This window comes from Salmo salar, chromosome 13 (assembly GCF_965601325.2).
Source record: "Salmo salar chromosome 13, fSalSal1, whole genome shotgun sequence".
In the NCBI taxonomy this organism is placed as follows: Eukaryota; Metazoa; Chordata; class Actinopteri; order Salmoniformes; family Salmonidae; genus Salmo; species Salmo salar.
In genome coordinates, this window is record NC_138303.1 from 67,092,003 (window position 1) to 67,112,140 (window position 20,138).

Sequence of the window (20,138 nt, forward strand, 5' to 3'; positions counted from 1 at the left end):
CACCCCTGCAGAGACATATATACACACACACACACACACACACACACACACACACACACACACACACACACACACACACACACACACACACACACACACACACACACACACACACACCCCAGGATAGATCAAATGCATACACATGCTTTAACATATAGATATGCACTATCTTGTTAAATAAACACTAGCTAAAGCGTGATAGCTTCAAAGAAATAGATGCACTATATGCATAAATTAACACTCACTCTAAGGCATGAGAACCGGAACATGATGCCCTTATATGGACATAACCACGTGATACCTTCCCGCTAGGATGTCCTGACAGGTTGCCCAAATATGGGCATGTACACGTCACCCGGACATAGGGTCATAAATCAAACGTTTGACGCGTGCTGTCTACTGTATTCTCTCTCACAAAGTGCTGTACAGGAACTCAGCCTAAAACCCCAAACAGCAAGCAACGCAGGTGTAGAAGCACGATAAATCAATGCATTGGAGTAAAAGCATAGTCTATTTTTATCAAGTGTCCATGGCAAACAAATGATGAAAATGAGCAAGTACAAAGGACATCCAACCAACTTGACACAACTGTGGGAAGAATTGGAGTCAACATGGGCCAGCATCCCTGTGGAATGCTTTCGACACCTTTTAGAGTCCTTGCCTGACGAATTGTGTTCTGAGGCAAAAAGAGGAGGGGGGGGCTTGCAACTTCATATTAGACAGGTGTTCTTAATGTTTTGTACACTCAGTGTATATAGTCAGAATTGGAACTCTAAATGCCTATTCTATTCTATTCTATTCTGATGGCAGAGTCAGGATTTGGCATAATCAGCATGAGTCCATAGCCCCATCCTGCCTGGTGTCAACTATACAGGCTGGTGTCGGTGGTGTAATGGTGTGCGAAACGTATTTCTGGCACACGTTAGGTCCCTTGATACTAATTGAGCAACGTTGGGTGTACCTCATAAACTGGCCCTGAGTATATATAGAACCTTTTTTAGTAAAGCGTTCTTTAATCTCGTCCAAAGAACCAAAAGGTTCTATATAGAACCCCAAATAACAATTTTTTCTAAGAGTATAGACGGACATATATATCTTCAACATACAAAGGACCTCATAAGATTCTTATAATATTTTTCCATATAGGTAAGCAATTCAGGCACGTGCAGCCTGGCATTTTATATAAAATGTACAGTACATAATAACAATTTTGTGTGAAGGTAGACCGATGCCCTCTCACATCAGACAGAGATGATGATCTTGCTTATAGCTTATTTTTATTAACAACCTGCAGACATCTCCGCAGTACCTTCCACACACTCAACAGAATCCTCCATTTGAACAAACTGAGCCCTTGAGGCAGGAGGCCACGGGTGTGAGCAATCAACTAATTAACAGTCAGTGCAAGCGATCAGTTCACAATTAAAGGGACATTAAAGGGAGAATTAAAGGGACAACTCAGTCTACATTAAAACACACAGGTAAAGGTTGGGCTGGTGAATAAAGATACATTAACTGGATTTAGATTCGATGACAAATAGGATTCTTGAATATAAACACAATAGAACACATTTGCACAAATGACAGTGAAGGCTACTCCTCCACAAATTCCTAGGCAAGCTAATGTCTTAAAATTAAACTGAAATATCGACAAAGGCTTTTGCTAAACAGAAATGATTTCTTATGTTAAATTCTGATGAAAAAGGTTCCAGGTAGAACCTCCCACTGGGCAAAAACTGATGTTTCCACTTCATTTCAACCCAAAAAATATATGTGAATCAATGTGGAAAACTGATTGAATTTGCAAAGTCATCAACTTAAGGGCATTTCATATTTTTTTCACTGAACTTTTTACCTAAATGCAATGATATTGTGAAATTTTATTGATTTAACATTGAATTCACGCAAGGTAGAACCCCTTCCCCTCCACAAATCACCCTTTTTTTCCAGAGTGTAGTTGGTTAACTGTTGGCAAGCAGGCCATGGTTGGTGAAATGTTGGCATTTTGAATGGGGGGGGGGGCAGCTGCTAGAGGCAACAGCAGCTAAAAAGCAAACTATATCAGCTACCATCAGTTAACGACAGGGATTTCATCAGCTAGCCTTCGTCCACACGGCCTCAATCACAAGTCCCATAATCACGTTCACCAATAAGACCCAACAGCCGTCCTGTTGAAAGTAAAAACAGAGATTCTGAATTAAGAGCCATAAGAATAAACCATCATCGAGCACTGAGTCTACAACAGTAGTACAGGCAGATAGCAGTACAACCGTAGATATACAGTGAGTAGCATTATCTGTGGCTTTTCAGTAATCTTTCATGAGTCTTGTGGTTCCTCACCAGTAGATTTCGCCCAGTAGATCAGTCCAGCTACTACAAAGACCACCCCCAGCAGCAGCCCACAGACACCAATCACTATCTTATTCTTCTCAGACTTAGGCAAGGAGGGATCTGCAATTACACATTTAACAAAGATGATGGTCTCCAAACCACACGCAAATGAAAATACTATTTTAATCTCCCTATTCCACAGAGACATTGGGCTATACGACACAAACTGGTGAACATTTCAGAGATGACTTGTGACTGTTCTACTCTTCAGCTGATGAGTTAAGAGTTGACTTTCCTTGTCCCCATGTTCATATTAGTGAGCCCTAATATGAAATAGCCACTGTTCTGCAGCCCTGTTGGGGAGTCGGGTGAAGTCGCTCTCACTTATACACTTACTCCACCCACACACCCTTACTCCACCCATGCCCTTACCCCAGTAATAAAGTTTGGGCTCAGTCTGGCTGATGTGCTCCACCATACAAGTGATTCTCTCTCCAGTTGTGGGTGTGTACTTCAAATAGGACTGTATCTGGTAGCTCCAGAGTCCATTGGCCAGTACGTCAGTGGAGGTCACATCTGAGGTCACTTCCTCCCCGTTCCTCAGCCACGTCACTCTGATGTGTTTGGGGTAGAAGAAGTGGACGCTACACACAAGGCTGGAGTCACTGGATGGCCCCTCTAGCCTCAGTGTGACGTTGGGCTCAACTAGAGAAGGAGGTCAATGAATCAATGATGATACGTTATAACTGGAAGAATAAGGTTTCAAGCAGAAATGTTGAGTGCTTGCTACAGAAATCTGTAGCCTAAAATGGTGGGAAATGTGCCTGACCAGCACTCCAATGTTGAATTTCCAAATTTGTTTAAATTAGGTTAAGGGTTTGGTTGATAAACGGTACGTTTAAGATTTTGGCTAGTTGGGCTGTCAATGGGATGCTAGTCAGAAAAGTCCCCTTAGTCTGCCCCTTCCCAGCTCTAGCAGTTAAAGCCACAGTCAGTAAGATTTCCAGTTGTTTATGGTTCATTCCAACAATTCCTCCTTTATTTAGAAGAATATGGCTTTGAACTACTGTACCTTACTAGATTATTACAACTGACCTACAGTATTACTCCATGGTCTATGTTTTGTTGAAATACAATAATGTAATTGAAAGAAATGTGACATGTTATCAAGTACTGCAGAGCATATCCTATAGACGTAAAAGAAATCAAGTGAAGGATAACTTCCAGTTGTTAGTGAATTGTTATAATCACCCATAAACATCTCTGTTGCGTTGTAGATCCGATTAGCATATGGCTTGCATAACACACCCATATCTGTTCTCCTCCTGGGGATCTCATCTGGGTCCTCATTCCACTTTTCTGCAGATATCACTCCCCATGCTGTGTATCCTGTCCACCTCTCTGTGGTGCTGTTGTACTGAGCCACCAAGATCTTGTTAAAATGATGCTCTAAAATATACTCCATATTATGTAAATCTCTGGAGCTAAACCTACACCATGCATCATCGTGCAAAATCTTCATCTGAGGAATCAACTATAACAGAAAAAGGACAGGTAAAAGTATTTTTTAATAGACAGATTTGAAGAGTTATGCACACTTCAGAAATATAATTATTAGGGTATATCTGGCCGCCAGTCCATTAAATGCCCCCCTGAAGAAATTGGTCCAAAAATAATTTGTGCAGCCCTCCATTGAATTTCAAATTCCCTATGTGGCTCTCGAGCCAGAATTATTGCCCATCCCTGTCTTATAGTGTGTAAATTACTAGTTTATAACTAGCCATACAAATGTGTTGTTTCATTGCAAGAATATGGGACAAATGTAAAACACTTTGGCCTAGATTCAATCAGATCAAGCCTTAACCGCCGATTGCAGACACATGCATAGCATATGTTTTGGCGGTGTTGGAGGTGGAACTGCCTTGGAGTCATTATTAAATCGTTGAGCAGCTACTCTTGCGATCATTGTCAAGAAGCCACACCCACCCCACTCGCGTTAGAAGTTCAGAACGGGAAAGTGAAGGCTAACTGAATAATTACACTCAAAGTGAAAAAGGATTAAACGAAATAATAAGGATTTCTATCATCCTAATCGAGGTGTAGATTAGGCCTAAATCTCACATTCCAGTGTTCGCAATCTGGAATTTCTGTTAATGCGTCTCTGTTCAGCCAATTGCAATGTCCACTTTCTTTCACTGTTGAAAAGCAATAAAATCTCATTTGGATTATGATTGTTTGAACTCACCCACTTCAGACAGAGAGGAGAAGAGGAGCAGCAGGTGGATGGAGAAGCAATTCAGCACATACATAATCAAGTCTCAGAGTTAGAACTTTTCAACTGTGAAACAACACTGAGGAAACTAAAGCTGTTTCAAGAACCACCCTTTTAGACAGCTGGGAAACTTCAGTTTTGAACTCAGCAGGACCGTTGCCAACCTGGACTCAGAGGGTAGACGTAACATAGTAAATGTAAATCCGGACACTCCAGTTAGTATGATATGTTACGGTATGTATTAAGTTTTGGCTGTTCTTCATCCATTTTGTATATGATATGCTATCGATTACAATTCCTTTGATATGTTACGAATTGCAATTCATACAATATGTTACGAATTGCAATTAATACAACCTTACAGTGAAATGCGTACTTACGAGCCCCTAACCAACAATGCAGTTTCAAAAAATAAAATGATGTTAACAATTTGCTTAACGTACTATACAGTATGTTACGAATTCCAATTTGTTTTGGCTAACGTTCTTAAGGTAGCTAGGTGACTAACGCCAACGTTGGCTAGGTAGCTAGGTGACTAACGCCAACGTTAACTAGGTGACTAACATTGGTTAGGCTAAGGGTTAGGTTAAGGTAAGGTTTAGGAGTTAGGTTAAAGTGCCGCTGTATGACGCAACTGAGAAACCACTGTATGTAGATATTCCATTAAAAATCAGCCGTTTCCAGCTACAGTAGTCATTTACAACATTAACCATGTCTACACTGTATTTCTGATCAATTTGATGTTATTTTAATGGACAAAAAATGTGATTTTCTTTAAAAAACAAGGACATTTCTAAGTGACCCCAAACTTTTGAACGGTAGTGTACATCAAATGGTGCCATGTTATGGGCAAAGACACAAAACATCCACATCAAATTAAATATTTTTCTTGATTTAATAACATGGAAAACAACCACTTTTGTGCAGTATTAATTGACATTTACATTACATTTACATTTACGTCATTTAGCAGACGCTCTTATCCAGAGCGACTTACAAATTGGTGCATTCACCTTATGATATCCAGTGGAACAACCACTTTACAATAGTACATCTATATCTTACAAACCACTTTTAATGTAAATGTACATTACTGTGTTGTGCATAGGCTGGTCATCTAGGTTTCTACCTGTAGACTTTCCATCACCATGAAGAAAAAGAATGCACAATACAGTAATTGAGTACATTGAGACATAAAGTGGTTTGTGATGATGTGGCTCAGTTGGTAGGCAGCGGCATGCTATTCTAAGGTTGTGGGTTCGATTCCCATAGGGGACAAGTACAAAAAAGAATACCAATGTTGGCACTCACTACTGTAAATTCCTTTGGATAAGACCGTCTACTAAAATGGAAAAGGAATGGCTAGACCATTTCAGTTTTCACATAAAAGTGAATTGCATTTGCAAAGTATTTCAAGAAACTGGAAAACATATACCAAGCAAGTATTTTTATATTCCTCAAATATTATCAGATTAACCGTTTTGTACAGATAATTATCAGACTCAAATTACAAATACTGGTAAACATTCAAATACATTTAGTAAAAAAAAATCACAAAAGTAATGCACTGGGCCTTTACTAGTCCTGTATTAGCAGACCTATATAGACCTCTTTAGTGCATTCATTTCAAGAACCATACTCTTTCACTTCCTAAGCCCTTTATGTGAATCCCCATGGCCACTGTTAGAACATACTGTATGTTGATTCAGAGATAGCGGACAAAATGAGGGTTAGGCTTCTGTTGTAAGAACAGTGTAAATATGTGCTTAAAGTGACATCACACTCCAAAATCAAAATGTGTCCTTTGCCAAAATCCAAAAGGAAGGAAAAAATAGGCATTGTAATCTCTAGACTGGCGGTGTTTATCTTTTCCATTTTCTTTTGAATTTCTGGCCATTTCTGGCAAGTCGCTTTAGATAAATCATCTAATTTTGACATTAGACTAATTGTGGATGTCTGAAAAGATTGGAGTGCAATGTAAGTAATAAGTAATAAGTAATAAGAACGATATAAAGTAAGGTATTACTTAGTCCTGTTTCAAACGGAGTTAACTTCCCCGGTAAATAAGAATTTGTTTTTAAATGACTTGCATAATTAAATAAAGGTTACATAAAAAATGTAAAATGTAAACTTACTGTAGTATTTACTATGGCAAATCTGTGGATGGGGGAGAGAATCAACATTAACATGTTTACTTCTCAGAGTTAGTTCCCCTGCAAGGGGAAGCATCTGCAAGGGGAAGCACCAGTCACGTGAAGATGGAGGAGATAGTTTCATGAGATTTCGGGATGCTACAAATGTCGCTAAAAATCCCCTAATGTACAGAACTTAATTCAGGAACATACTTTTAACTCACTGCACACCACAAAAAGAGGGTCCTGTTTGTTACTGTTAAATTCACAAAATAGATTTCTCAGAAAGGAAGCCACCAATTGAAATCCAGGAAGTATCCATGAGGCCAAATCTAATCCGAACAAATGTAATCTAGGGCGAATATTATTATATTAATACATGGAGGACAGCACTTGCAACCATTCTCCATCAATGACCTTGCTTCGAATTAAGACAGAAACAAAACATAGAAATGGGAAAAGAGAACAAACAAACACTCCACAGCAAAATACTGGATGAGTCAGCACACACAGTGGGACTGCAGTTTTGTTATTAACACCCACATCCAGGACACACTGCTGTGTAATGTAATGCACTGTTGAAAGTTCAGTACTTTCAAACCTCGCTCACACAAAAAGCCCAACACATAATGAAATTAATTCCAGAAAAAAACATAGCAGTGGTCAAATGTTTTTGTAGGTCAGAACATTTACATTTGAATAAGCTTCGGAATATATAGTACTTGTCAAAAGTTTGGACACACCTACTCATTCAAGGGTTTTTCATTATATATACTATTGTCTACATTGTAGAATAATAGTGAAGACATCGAAACTATGAAATAACACATATGAAATCATGTAGTAACCAAAAAAGTATTAAACAAACAGATTCTTCAAAGTAGCCAGCCTTCGCCTTGATAACAGCTTTGCACACTCTTGGCATTCTCTCAACCAGTTTCATGAGGTAGTCACTTGGAATGCATTAAAATTAACAGGTGTGCCTTGTTAATTTGTGGAATTTCTTTCCTTCTTAATGCGTTTGAGCCAATCAGTTGTGTTGTGACAAGGTAGGGGTGGTAGACAGAAGATAGCCCTATTTGGTAAAAGACCAAGTCCAAATTATGGCAAGAACAGCTCAAATAAGCAAAGTGAAATGACAGTCCATCATTAATTTAAGAATTGAAGGTCAGTCAATACAGAACATTTCAAGAACTTTGAAAGTTTCTTCAAGTGCAGTCACAAAAACCATCAAGCGCTATGATGAAACTGGCTCATGAGAAACGCCACAGGAAAGGAAGACCCAGGGTTACCTCTGCAGCAGAGGATAAGTTCATTAGTTTCCCACCTCAGAAATTGCAGCCCAAATAAATGCTTCACAGAGTTCAAGTAACAGACACATCTCAACATCAACTGTACAGAGGAGACTGTGTGAATCAGGCCTTCATGGTTGAATTGCTGCAAATAAACCACTACTAAAAGACACCAGTAAGAAGACTAGACTTGCTTGGGCCAAGAAACATGAGCAATGGACATTAGACCGGTGGAAATCTGGTCTGATGAGTCCAAATTTGAGATTTTTGGTTCTAACCGACGTGCCTCAGTGAGACGCAGAATAGGTGAACGGATGATCTCCGCATGTGTGGTTCCCACTGTGAAGCATGGAGGAGGAGGTGTGATGGTGTGGGGGTGCTTTGCGTGTGACACTGTCAGTGATTTATTTAGAAGGCACACTTAACCAGCATGGCTACCACATCTGGTTTGGGCTTAGTAGGACTATCATTTGTTGTTCAACAGGACAATGACTCAACAAACCTCCAGGCTATGTAAGGGTTATTTGACCAAGAAGGAGAGTGATGGGAGTGCTGCATCAGATGACCTGGCCTCCACCATCACCCGACCTTAACCCAATTGAGATGGTTTGTGATGAGTTGGACCGCAGAGTGAAGGAAAAGCAGCCAACAAGTGCTCAGCATATGTGGGAACTCCTTCAAGACAGTTGGAAAAGCATTCCATGTGAAGCTGGTTGAGAGAAGGCCAAGAGTGTGCAAAGATGTCATCCAGGCTAAGGGTGGCTACTTTGAGAATCTCAAATATATATATATATATATATATATATATATAGTGGGGAGAACAAGTATTTGATACACTGCTGATTTTGCAGGTTTTCCTACTTACAAAGCATGTAGAGGTCTTTAATTTTTATCATAGGTACACTTCAACTGTGAGAGACGGAATCTAAAACAAAAATCCAGAAAATCACATTGTATGATTTTTAAGTAATTAATTTGCATTTTATTGCATGACATAAGTATTTGATACATCAGAAAAGCAGAACTTAATATTTGGTACAGAAACCTTTGTTTGCAATTACAGAGATCATACATTTCCTGTAGTTCTTGACCAGGTTTGCACGCACTGCAGCAGGGATTTTGGCCCACTCCTCCATACAGACCTTCTCCAGATCCTTCAGGTTTCGGGGCTGTCGCAGGGCAATACGGACTTTCAGCTCCCTCCAAAGATTTTCTATTGGGTTCAGGTCTGGAGACTGGCTAGGCCACTCCAGGACCTTGAGATGCTTCTTACGGAGCCACTCCTTAGTTGCCCTGGCTGTGTGTTTCGGGTCATTGTCATGCTGGAAGACCCAGCCACGACCCATCTTCAATGCTCTTACTGAGGGAAGGAGGTTGTTGGCCAAGATCTCGCGATACATGGCCCCATCCATCCTCCCTTCAATACGGTGCAGTCGTCCTGTCCCCTTTGCAGAAAAGCATCCCCAAAGAATGATGTTTCCACCTCCATGCTTCATGGTTGGGATGGTGTTCTTCGGGTTGTACTCATCCTTCTTCTTCCTTCAAACACGGCGAGTGGAGTTTAGACCAAAAAGCTCTATTTTTGTCTCATCAGATCACATAACCTTCTCCCATTCCTCTTCTGGATCATCCAGATGGTCATTGGCAAACTTCAGACGGGCCTGGACATGCACTGGCTTGAGCAGGGGGACCTTGCGTGCGCTGCAGGATTTTAATCCATGACGGCGTAGTGTGTTATTAATGGTTTTCTTTGAGACTGTGGTCCCAGCTCTCTTCAGGTCATTGACCAGGTCCTGCCGTGTAGTTCTGGGCTGATCCCTCACCTTCCTCATGATCATTGATGCCCCACGAGTTGAGATCTTGCATGGAGCCCCAGACCGAGGGTGATTGACCGTCATCTTGAACTTCTTCCATTTTCTAATAATTGCGCCAACAGTTGTTGCCTTCTCACCAAGCTGCTTGCCTATTGTCCTGTAGCCCATCCCAGCCTTGTGCAGGTCTACAATTTTATCCCTGATGTCCTTACACAGCTCTCTGGTCTTGGCCATTGTGGAAAGGTTGGAGTCTGTTTGATTGAGTGTGTGGACAGGTGTCTTTTATACAGGTAACGAGTTCAAACAGGTGCAGTTAATACAGGTAATGAGTGGAGAACATTAAAGAAAAACGAACAGGTCTGTGAGAGCCGGAATTCTTACTGGTTGGTAGGTGATCAAATACTTATGTCATGCAATAAAATGCAAATTAATTACTTAAAAATCATACAATGTGATTTTCTGGATTTTTGTTTTAGATTCCATCTCTCACAGTTGAAGTGTACCTGTGATAACAATTACAGACCTCTACATGCTTTGTAAGTAGGAAAACCTGCAAAATCAGCACTGTATCAAATACTTGTTCTCCCCACTGTATATATATATATATATTTATTTGTTTAACACTTTTTTGGTAACTACAAGAAAAAACCCTTGAATGAGTAGGTGTGTCCAAACTTTTGACAGGTACTGTATCTGTAATGAATACTCAGGGAGAAAAAGGTGTAGATTCATGCGCAGAGTGCGGCAGATGTTTAAGGCTAGGGGGCAGTATTCGGTAGCTCGGATGACTGATGTGCCCAAAGTAAACTGCCTGTTACTCAGGCCCAGAAGCTAGGATATGCATAGAATTGGAAGCATTGGATAGAAAACACTCTGGAATTTCTAAAACTGTTACAGTAATGTCTGTGAGTATAACAGAACTGATATGGCAGGTGAAAACCCAAGGAGAATCCATCCAGAATTCTTTTGGGGAGGTCACAGGCCATTCCAATGCTTGTCTATGGGATATTCAAAGGAATTCCTCCAAGATTGCAGTTCCTATGGCTTCCACTAGATGTCAACAGTCTTTAGAAAGGGTTTCAGGTTTGTTTTTTTTGAAAAATGACCGAGTATTTGTAGTTTTTCAAGGTGGCTCTCATTTGGACTGTAGTCTTGTTGCGCGCCTGGGTGACGGCGCACACTTCGTTATTTATCTCCGGTATTGAACATACTACATTCCGTCTTAAATTTGACAGTTTATTTACATATTAGGGTACCAGAGGATTGGTTAGAAATGTAGTTTGACTTGTTTGGACGAAGTTTTCCGGTAACTTTTGGGATTCCTTTGTCTGCATGTTGAACGAGTGGAACGGGTGGATTACTGAATCAAACGCGCCAACTAAACTGACTTTTTTGGGATATAAAGAAGGACTTTATCGAACAAAACAACCATTTTTTGTATAGCTGGGACCATTGGGATTGCAAACGGAGGAAGATCTTCAAAGATAATGTCACGTTTGTGTGTAGGAACGGACCAAGGCGCAGCGTGAATATCGTTCCACATATTTTATTATAATGTGAAACTATGCAAGACATACAATAAACCATAAACAAAACAACAAACCGTGACGAAGAGGTGCTACATTTACTAACTCAAAATAATCTCCCACAAAACAAAGGTGGGAAAAACAACTACTTAAATATGATCCCCAATTAGAGACAACGATGACCAGCTGCCTCTAATTGGGGATCGTCCAAAAAACCCAACATAGAAAACCAAAAACTAGACCCAAACAACATAGAACAATTAAACTAGAATAAACCCCCCAGTCACACCCTGACCTACTCTACCATAGAAAATAAGAGCACACAATGGTCAGGACGTGACTGGTAAGAGATTTATTTTATCGGTATTTCTGATTTTTGTGACGCCTCTGCTTGTTTGGAATTTTTTTTTAATGCTGGTGTATGCGGGGCGCTGTCCTGAGATAATCGCATTGTATGCTTTCGCAGTAAAGCCTTTTTGAAATATGACAACGCGGTTGGATTAACAAGAAGTTAAGCTTATAAACGATGTAAGACACTTGTATTTTCATGAATGTTTAATATTACGATTTTTGTATTTTGAATTTCGCGCTGTGCAATTTCACAGGATGTTGTCGAGGTGGGGCGCTAGTGTCCCACCTAGCCCAAAGAGGTTATTAAGCCTTCACAGAAGGCAGGAATCGTGGTCACAGGCAGGCAATGGTCAAACACAGCTAGGCAGTCAAAAACAAACAATACCTCACAACCATACAAACAGAAAGAACTGAACTCAATAGGGAGCTGATGAGACCAGGTGAGAATTGAACACAGGAGAAATCAATGAACAAAAATGAAAGACAGGGCTACGTTGCAGAACACAAAGAAAAAGAACACAAGGTTGACTAAGAAAAGAAAAGCAGAACCTTACAATATCTCCCAATTTATTTATTTTTTATTGTAAAAAAAAATACTTCTTCTAAAAAATACAACTCACCTTCTACACTTTTTCAAATAGACAGAAATCAACAGAGAGTAATGGCGTACATTGTTGACTGTGATTTACCAATATTGCGCAGAATGTAATGTGATGATTATGACACTTAATGGCTTAAATCGTAATGGCTAGATCTCTCTAGTCCAGTGCCTCACTTCCCATCTTTATTCCTGAGACTCAGTGGCTCTCTTTCCTTTGTAGATTAAGAATATTCCAGTAGCCACCCCCAGCAGCCCAAGAGTGAGGCCCACTCCACAGAATACAGCAGGACCAGGACCAGCACTGGACCCACTGACCTTATATTCTGGAAGACAAGATGTGTCACCAGAATCAGCACAATACACAACCACTCATCACACACTGCCTTGAAATGGTTTGTTTCAGGTCTCAATTTCAGAGTTGTTTGAGTTCCTTCTTAAGGTTTAATATTAAAGTAAATATACTGAACAAAAATATAAACGCAACATGTAATGTGTTGGTCCCATGTTTCATGAGCTGAAATAAAAGACCCCAGACATTTTCCATATACACAAAACATTATTTCTCTCAACTTTTGTCCACAAATTTCATTAAATCCCTATTAGTGAGCATTTCGCTTTGCCAAGATAATCCATCCACCTGACTGGTGTGGCATATCAAGAAGCTGATTAAACAGCATGATCATTACACAGGTGCACCTTGTGCTGGGGACAATAAAAAGCCACTCTAAAATGTGCAGTTTTGTCACACAACACAATGCCATAGATGTCTCAAGTTCTGAGGGAACATGCAGTTGGCATGCTGACTGCAAGAATGTCCACCAGAGCTGTTGCCAGAGAATTTAATGTTCATTTCTCTGCCATAAGCCAACTCCAACGTAATTTTAGAGAATTTGGTATATGTCCAACCGGTCTCACAACTGCAGATCACATGTAACCACGCCAACCCAGGACCTCAACATCCGGCTTCTTCCCTGGCGGGATTATCTAAGACCAGCCACCCGGACTCATCTGCGCTGCCTTCCCAGTCATGTGAAATCCATAGATTAGGGCCTAATAAATTTATTTCAATTGACTAATTTCCTTATATGAACTGTAACTCGTTGAAATTGTTGCATGTTGCGTTTATATTTTTTGTTCAGTATAGAACCATGTACAAAAATATTATGTCCTCTCTCACCCCTGGTTTTGGGCTCCTTCAGAGCCGTGTGCGCCACAGCGCAGATGTAGACGTCTTCCTTTTGTGGGGTGAAACTCAGGCTGGAGAACTGGTGGAACGTTCCATCTTTATTAGGATAGTAACGACTGAGAGACAATCCCTCAGTCACCTCCATTTCATTCTTGGTCCAGTAAACTTTGACAGGCGGGGGAAAGAAATCATTCACAAAGCAGATGAGGGTGTTCTCCACCCCCAGTTCCACCTCATCCCTGGGGTAGATGGTGCTCTCAGGGGCATCTAGAGGGCAACAAAAGCCTGAAACTGTATTCACTCAAAAATTGAAGTTTGTCAGACTTTCGGAATGTCAGTGCCTATCGTCCCATTCATTTGGGATTAAGGCAGATACTGTACATAGACCTACTCAAAAGATAGCATATTTGGTATTTGGTATTTTATTAGGATCCCCATTAGCTGTTGCAAAAGCAGCATCTACTCTTCCTTGGGTCCACACAAAACATGAAACATGACATAATAAAGAACATTAATAGACAAGAACAGATCAAGGACAGAACTACATCCATTTAAAAAAGGCACACGTAGCCTACATATCAACACCTAATGTACACACAAACTATCTATATGAAATAGGGGAGAGGCGTTGTGCTGTGAGGTGATGCTTTATCTGTTTTTTTTAAACCAGGTTTGCTGTTCATTTGAGCAAAATGAGATGGAACTGTATGCTTTCTTGAATTTGTTCTGGATTTAGGGACTGTGAAAAGACCCCTGGTGGCATGTGTGGTGGGGTAAGTGTGTGTCAGGGCTGTGTGTAAGTTTGGGATTTTCAACTCATTAATGTCTCTTATAAAAAGAAGAAGTGATCCAGTCAGTCTCTCCTCAACCCTTAGCCAAGAGAGACTGGCATGGATATTATATGACATTACCGTAATTTCCGGACTATTAAGCGCACCTGAATATAAGCCGCACCCACTGAATTTTTTAAATTTATTTTTTTGAACATAAATAAGCCGCACATGTCTATAAGCCGCAGGTGCCTACCGGTACATTGAAACAAATGAACTTTACACAGGCTTTAACGAAACACGGCTTGTAAAAAAAAAAAAAAGAGCAGTAAGCTTTAGTTGTCTTTTTGCACTGAGTCAATTCCTCACGCTGCTGTTTCCAACGTCTTATCATCGACTCATTAAGACCAAGCTCCCGTGCAGCAGCTCTATTTCCTTTTGCAACAGCCAGATCAATCGCCTTCAACTTGAAAGCTGCATCATATGCATTTCTCCGTGTCTTTGCCATGATGAGGGTGACAAAATGACTACCGTAATCAGAATGATGGGAAGTTTGAGAGCGCTCGATATAATCTAAACAGTAAACAAAAAAGTTGTTTGACCTTAACCCGTTCGGCAATTTCATTGGTCTAATGAAAGCTTCATGCAAAACTGAGCACGTCACAGAATGTGTTTTTTTGAGAGAGAAAAAAATGGAAAGCGGGAAAAATCCATATATTAGCCGCGTCATTGTTTAAGCCGCGAGGTTCAAAGCGTGGGAAAAAAGTTGCGGCTTATAGTCCGGAATTTACGGTAACTCCGCTCGACAGACCACTCTGACAAAGATTGATTTTGGAGATGCACTAATCATGTTGAATCACTGATTATTTATCAGTTTATGTGAGACATTCCCATCAATCTTCACTTACCTTTGATTTTTGGTATTTTCGGTTCAGACTGTTTGCCCCATGCGATGCAGTCTTTGCACCAAACTCTGCTAATGGTAGCATATTCACAAGCCCTTTCTTTATCCTCTGGTGTAATAGATATGAATTTAGGTAATGTAAACACTACATCTGCTATTAGACATGTATTACTGTTTTTATTGAAGTCACCATAGAAGACTTCATCTCCATCAATCTCAAGTCCCACCGCAGGATCACTTGACTCAAAGCATCCGAAGATAAAGTGAATTTCATGATGAACTGAAATGGAGGGAAAGCACATTACTTCAAATGAATCAACTGGGGTTTATATAATTTTTCCAGGATGGTAATATCTACACTACCGGTGAAAAGTTTTGGAACACATACTCATTCAAAGGTTTTTCAATTTGTTTTACTATTTTCTACATTGTAGAATAATAGTGAAGACATCAACACTATGAAATAACCCATATTGAATGATGTAGTATCCAAAAAAGTGTTAAACAAATCAAAATATATTTTATATTTAAGATTCTTCAAATAGCTACCCTTTGCCTTAATGAAAGCTTTGCACACTCTTGGCATTCTCTCAACCAGCTTCACCTGAAATACTTTTCCAACAGTCTTGAAGGAGGTCCCACATTTGCTGAGTATTTGTTGGCTGCTTTTCATTCACTCTGCAGTCCGACTCGTCCCAAACCATCTCAATTTGGTTGAGGTCAGGGGATAGTGGAGGCCAGGTCATCTGATGCAGCACTTCATCACTCTCCTTCTTGGTAAAATAGCCCTTACACAGCCTTGAGGTGTGTTCGCTCATCCATATATATGTCATATTCTTATTCCATCCCTTTACTTAGATTGGTGTGTATTAGGTAGTTGTTGTGGAATTGTTAGATTACTTGTTAGATATTACTGCACTGTCGGAACTAGAAGCACAAGCATTTTGCTACACTTGCATTAACATCTGCTAACCATGTGTATGTGACCAATACAATTTAATTTGATTTGATGTGTTGGGTCGTTGAAAAACAAAGGATAGTCCCACTAAGCCCAAACCAGATGGGATGGCGTATCGCTGCAGAATGCTGTGTTGGCCATGCTTGTTAAGTGTGCCTTGAATTATAAATAAATCCCAGACAGTGTCACCAGCAATGCACCCCCACGCCATAACACCTCCTCCTCCATGCTTTACGGTTGTCACGCCTGCACCCGCTCCCCCTCTCCAGTGCTCGAGGTCATCAGTTCACTCATCATTACGCACACATACCACCGTCGTTATGCGCACCTGCACTTAATTTTGTGACTCACCTGGACACCATCACGTCATTTACCTCCCCTATATCTGTCATCTCCTCAGTTTCATTCCCGAGTCAGCATTGATGTTATGTTTCTCCTGTCCAGACGCTTTTCTTGTTTTGTTTCATGCCTATTTATTATTAAATCCACACCCTGTATTTGCATCTCGTCTCCCAGCGTCTGTCAATACGGAACTGTTACAGAATGCAGACTCCACAATTGGAGGCATCAGGGATGTTTTTTTATTTTTATTATAATTTTTTGGGGGGTGATGTCGGGTCCAGGTGCCGCTACCAACGCAATCGGGGATACTTCAGCTGGCTCATCAGGCTCCCACGCCTCGGCCAGCCCGTCAGGCTCGCCCGGGTAGGACGCCAGGTGGTGCCCCTAGTGGGGGCGGGGGGGGGGTGCTCGAGGTCATCAGTTCACTCATCATTACACACACCTGCCACCATCGTTACGCGCACCTGCGCTTAATTATCGGACTCACCTGGATTTACCTCCGCTATATCTGTCACTTTCATTCCGGAGTCAGCATTAATGTTGTTGTGTTTTTCTGTCCAGACACTGTTATTGTTTTGTTTCAAGTCTATTTATTATTAAATCCACACCCTGTACTTGCTTCTCATCTCCCAGCGTCTATCGTTACGGAACCGTTACAACGGTGGGAAATACACATGCGGAGATCATCCGTTCACCCACACTGCGTCTCACAAAGACACGGCGGTTGGAACCAAAAATCTCCAATTTAGACTCCAGACCAAAGGACAAATTTCCACCAGTCTAATGTCCATTGCTCATGTTTCTTGGCTTAAGAAAGTCTCTTCTTCTTATTGGTGTACTTTAGAAGTGGTTTCTTTGCAGCAATTTGACCATGAAGGCCTGATTCACACAGTCTCCTCTGAACAGTTGATATTGAGATATATCCGGGGCGCAGGTAGTCTAGTGGTTAGATCTTGCAGCCGCAAGGTTTCAAGATCAAATCTCTGAGCTGACATGGTAAAAATCTGTTGTACTGCCCCTGAACAAGGCAGTTAACCCACTGTTCCTAGGCCATCATTGAAAATAATAATTTGTTCTTAACTGACTTGCCTAGTTAAATAAAGGTAAAATAAAACTTGAACTCTGTGAAGTGTTTATTTGGGCTGCAATTTCTGATGCTGTTAACTCTAATGAACTTATCCTCTGCAGCAGAGGTAGCTCTGGGGCTTCCATTCCTGTGGCGGTCCTCATGAGAGCAAGTTTTATCATAGCACTTGATGGTTTTTGCGACTTCACTTGAAGAAACTTTCCAAGTTCTTGAAATGTCCAGTATTGACTGACCTTCATGTCTTAAAGTAATGATGGACTGTCGTTTCTCTTTGCTTATTTGAGCTGTTCTTGCCATAATACACAACTGATTGGCTCAAATGCATTAAGATGGAAAGAAATTCCACAAATTAACTTTTAAGAAGAAACACTTGTTAATTGAAATGCATTCCAGGTGACAACCTTATGAAGCTGGTTGAGAGAATGCCAAGATTGTGCAAAGCTGTCATCAAGGCAAAGGGTGGCTATTTGAATATAACATTTATTTTGATTTGTTTAACACTTTTTTTGGTTACTACATGATTCCATATGTGTTATTTCAGAGTTTTGATGTCTTCACTATTATTCTACAATGTAGAAAATAGTAAAAATAAAGAAAAACCCTTGAATGAGTACGTGTTCTAAAACTTTTGACAGGTAGTGTATATCAAACATGAACAAAGGCATTTACACTAGTACAGTATAAAACATAAATCAAACTCTTACTTTCTGCAGAAGTGCAAACGGCTCCAGTGAGAATCAGTATAATCACAGAGTAGTTCATCTCGAAGCTCATCTGTGTGTTTGAGGGAGTGCTGCAGAATCTAACTCTTTCAGTCTCTGATGGGAAGCTCTGAAAAGGAGGAAACTACAAATGTGTTGTTTCTGCTATGCAGCCAATATGGAAATTCCTTTCATTCTTACGTGACCACACACCAAACGTATACACCCAGGCCAAGTTATTAAATACTGTCGTGGAAATTCACCACTAAGGACTCAAACTCAAAGTAAATGAAGCAATCTTTATTAACGCAAGGAGAGGTTCACAAACTCAATACAAGCTTGATGAAAACTCTGAAGAGGATGTTCCCATTCAGTTATATTATTCTGCTACACAAACAAGTTATAAGCATAGATGGTTTCTGTATGTGACTGACTGATACCACATGAAGGCTTCTTACCTTGAAACTGACATAGTGTATCACTCCTTCTAGTTTGCAGAGCAATGTTCTGGGCGTACTGTCACGCCCTGACCTGAGAGAGCCGTTTTATTTCTCTATTTTGTTAGGTGAGGGTGTGGGGTGGGCATTCTATGTGATGTATTTCTTTGTTTTGGCCGAGTATGGTTCCTAATCAGAGCCAGCTGTCTATCATTGTCTCTGATTGGGAATCATACTTAGGCAGCCTTTTCCCACCTGTGTTTGTGGGCAGTTGTTTTTCTGTTTAGTGATTCTGTACCTGACGGAACTGTTTGGCTTTTTGTTTCTTTTGTTCGTGTGTTTCATAGTAAATAAAATATGAACACTTACCACGCTGCGCTTTGGTCCACTCCTTCAACTTCAGACGACAGCCATTACACGTACTGCCAAATTGCTTATGAATGAAAGTGTGGTTTCCTCTGTGCACTCAACCAGTCACTCGCTTGAACCCAACCAAGACAGGTTATTACAAGAGCAGCATTGTGCTAAACATACAATTACATACACACCATAAAATGTCCATCACAATTCAATGAGTGTTTTTTATTGTATGATTACACATTTCCATTGCTCTGAAACGGATGTTCGTCTCGTGGTTCACTAAAGCCCTGAAACACTTCAGCTAGTTCTGAATGTGATAAAACAAGTCGTGTTGACAAAGAATGTGATGGCCTGAAAATAAGAGTAGGCCTAGCTCAGCTCCAAACAACCATTGGTTGGGCCTACATCAAATTAGAACTGCTAGAACTGTGACGCCCTGATCTGTTTCACCTGTCCCTGTGATTTTATCCACCCCCTCCAGGTGTCGCTTATTTTCCTCAGTGTATTTATCCCTGTGTTTCCTGTCTCTCTGTGCCAGTTCGTCTTGTATGTTTAGTCAAGTCAACCAGCGTGTTTTTTCCCACGTACCCCTTTTCTATTCTCTTTTGCTAGTCTTCCAGGTTTTGACCACTGCCTGACTCTGAACTACTTACCAACCTGCCTGATCATCCTGCCTGCTCTGACCTTGAATCTGCCTGCCCCTCGGTACCTATTGGACTCTGAACTGGTTTTGACCTTTTGCCTGTACACGACCATTCTCTTGCCTACCCCTTTTTGGGTTAATAAACATTGTAAGACTCCAACCATCTGCCTCCTGTGTCTGCATCTGGGTCTCGCCTTGTGTCATGATAAGAACCATATACAGCACATTCAGAAAGTATTCACATTTCACCTTTAACTTTTTCCCCCAAAATTGATACAGCCTGAATGTTATGAATTAAATTAAGTATTTGTGTCACTGATCTACACAGAATACACCATAAAGCAAAAATGTAATTTTGTTTTGAGAAATGTTAACAAATTAATTTTTAAATTAGAAGGTGAAATGTCTTGAGTCAAGTATTTAAACCCTTT

At 40.5% G+C, this 20,138-nt stretch overlaps 2 protein-coding genes across 2 annotated transcripts; both read right to left on the reverse strand.

The window, feature by feature from the left end:
• Positions 1-1,656: 1,656 nt before the first annotated feature.
• LOC106567570 (HLA class II histocompatibility antigen, DQ beta 1 chain) lies at positions 1,657-4,776 on the reverse strand. The gene is given in 6 exon segments (XM_014137042.3): positions 1,657-2,168; positions 2,341-2,451; positions 2,764-3,036; positions 3,583-3,842; positions 3,844-3,865; positions 4,577-4,776. Coding segments are annotated over 6 exon segments (780 nt in total). The 5' UTR covers positions 4,641-4,776; the 3' UTR covers positions 1,657-2,118.
• Positions 4,777-12,273: 7,497 nt separating this feature from the next.
• LOC106567571 (H-2 class II histocompatibility antigen, A-Q alpha chain) lies at positions 12,274-18,390 on the reverse strand. The gene is made up of 4 exons (XM_014137043.2): positions 18,271-18,390; positions 15,184-15,459; positions 13,497-13,772; positions 12,274-12,642 (listed from the first exon to the last, which is right to left on the reverse strand). The coding sequence occupies exons 1-4, from the start codon at positions 18,338-18,340 to the stop codon at positions 12,503-12,505; spliced, it is 762 nt and encodes a 253-aa protein (XP_013992518.1). The 5' UTR covers positions 18,341-18,390; the 3' UTR covers positions 12,274-12,502.
• Between the last annotated feature and the right edge of the window lie 1,748 nt (positions 18,391-20,138).

Excerpts from the sequence above, each read along its gene's own strand:
- LOC106567571 (XM_014137043.2), bottom strand. The coding sequence starts at position 18,340 with ATGAGCTTCGAGATGAACTACTCTGTGATTATACTGATTCTCACTGGA. Across the intron at positions 15,460-18,270 it reads CGTTTGCACTTCTGCAGAAA|TTCATCATGAAATTCACTTT; the intron begins GTAAGAGTTTGA and ends CCTCCATTTCAG. Across the intron at positions 12,643-13,496 it reads GAAGGAGCCCAAAACCAGGG|AATATAAGGTCAGTGGGTCC; the intron begins GTGAGAGAGGAC and ends CTTGTCTTCCAG.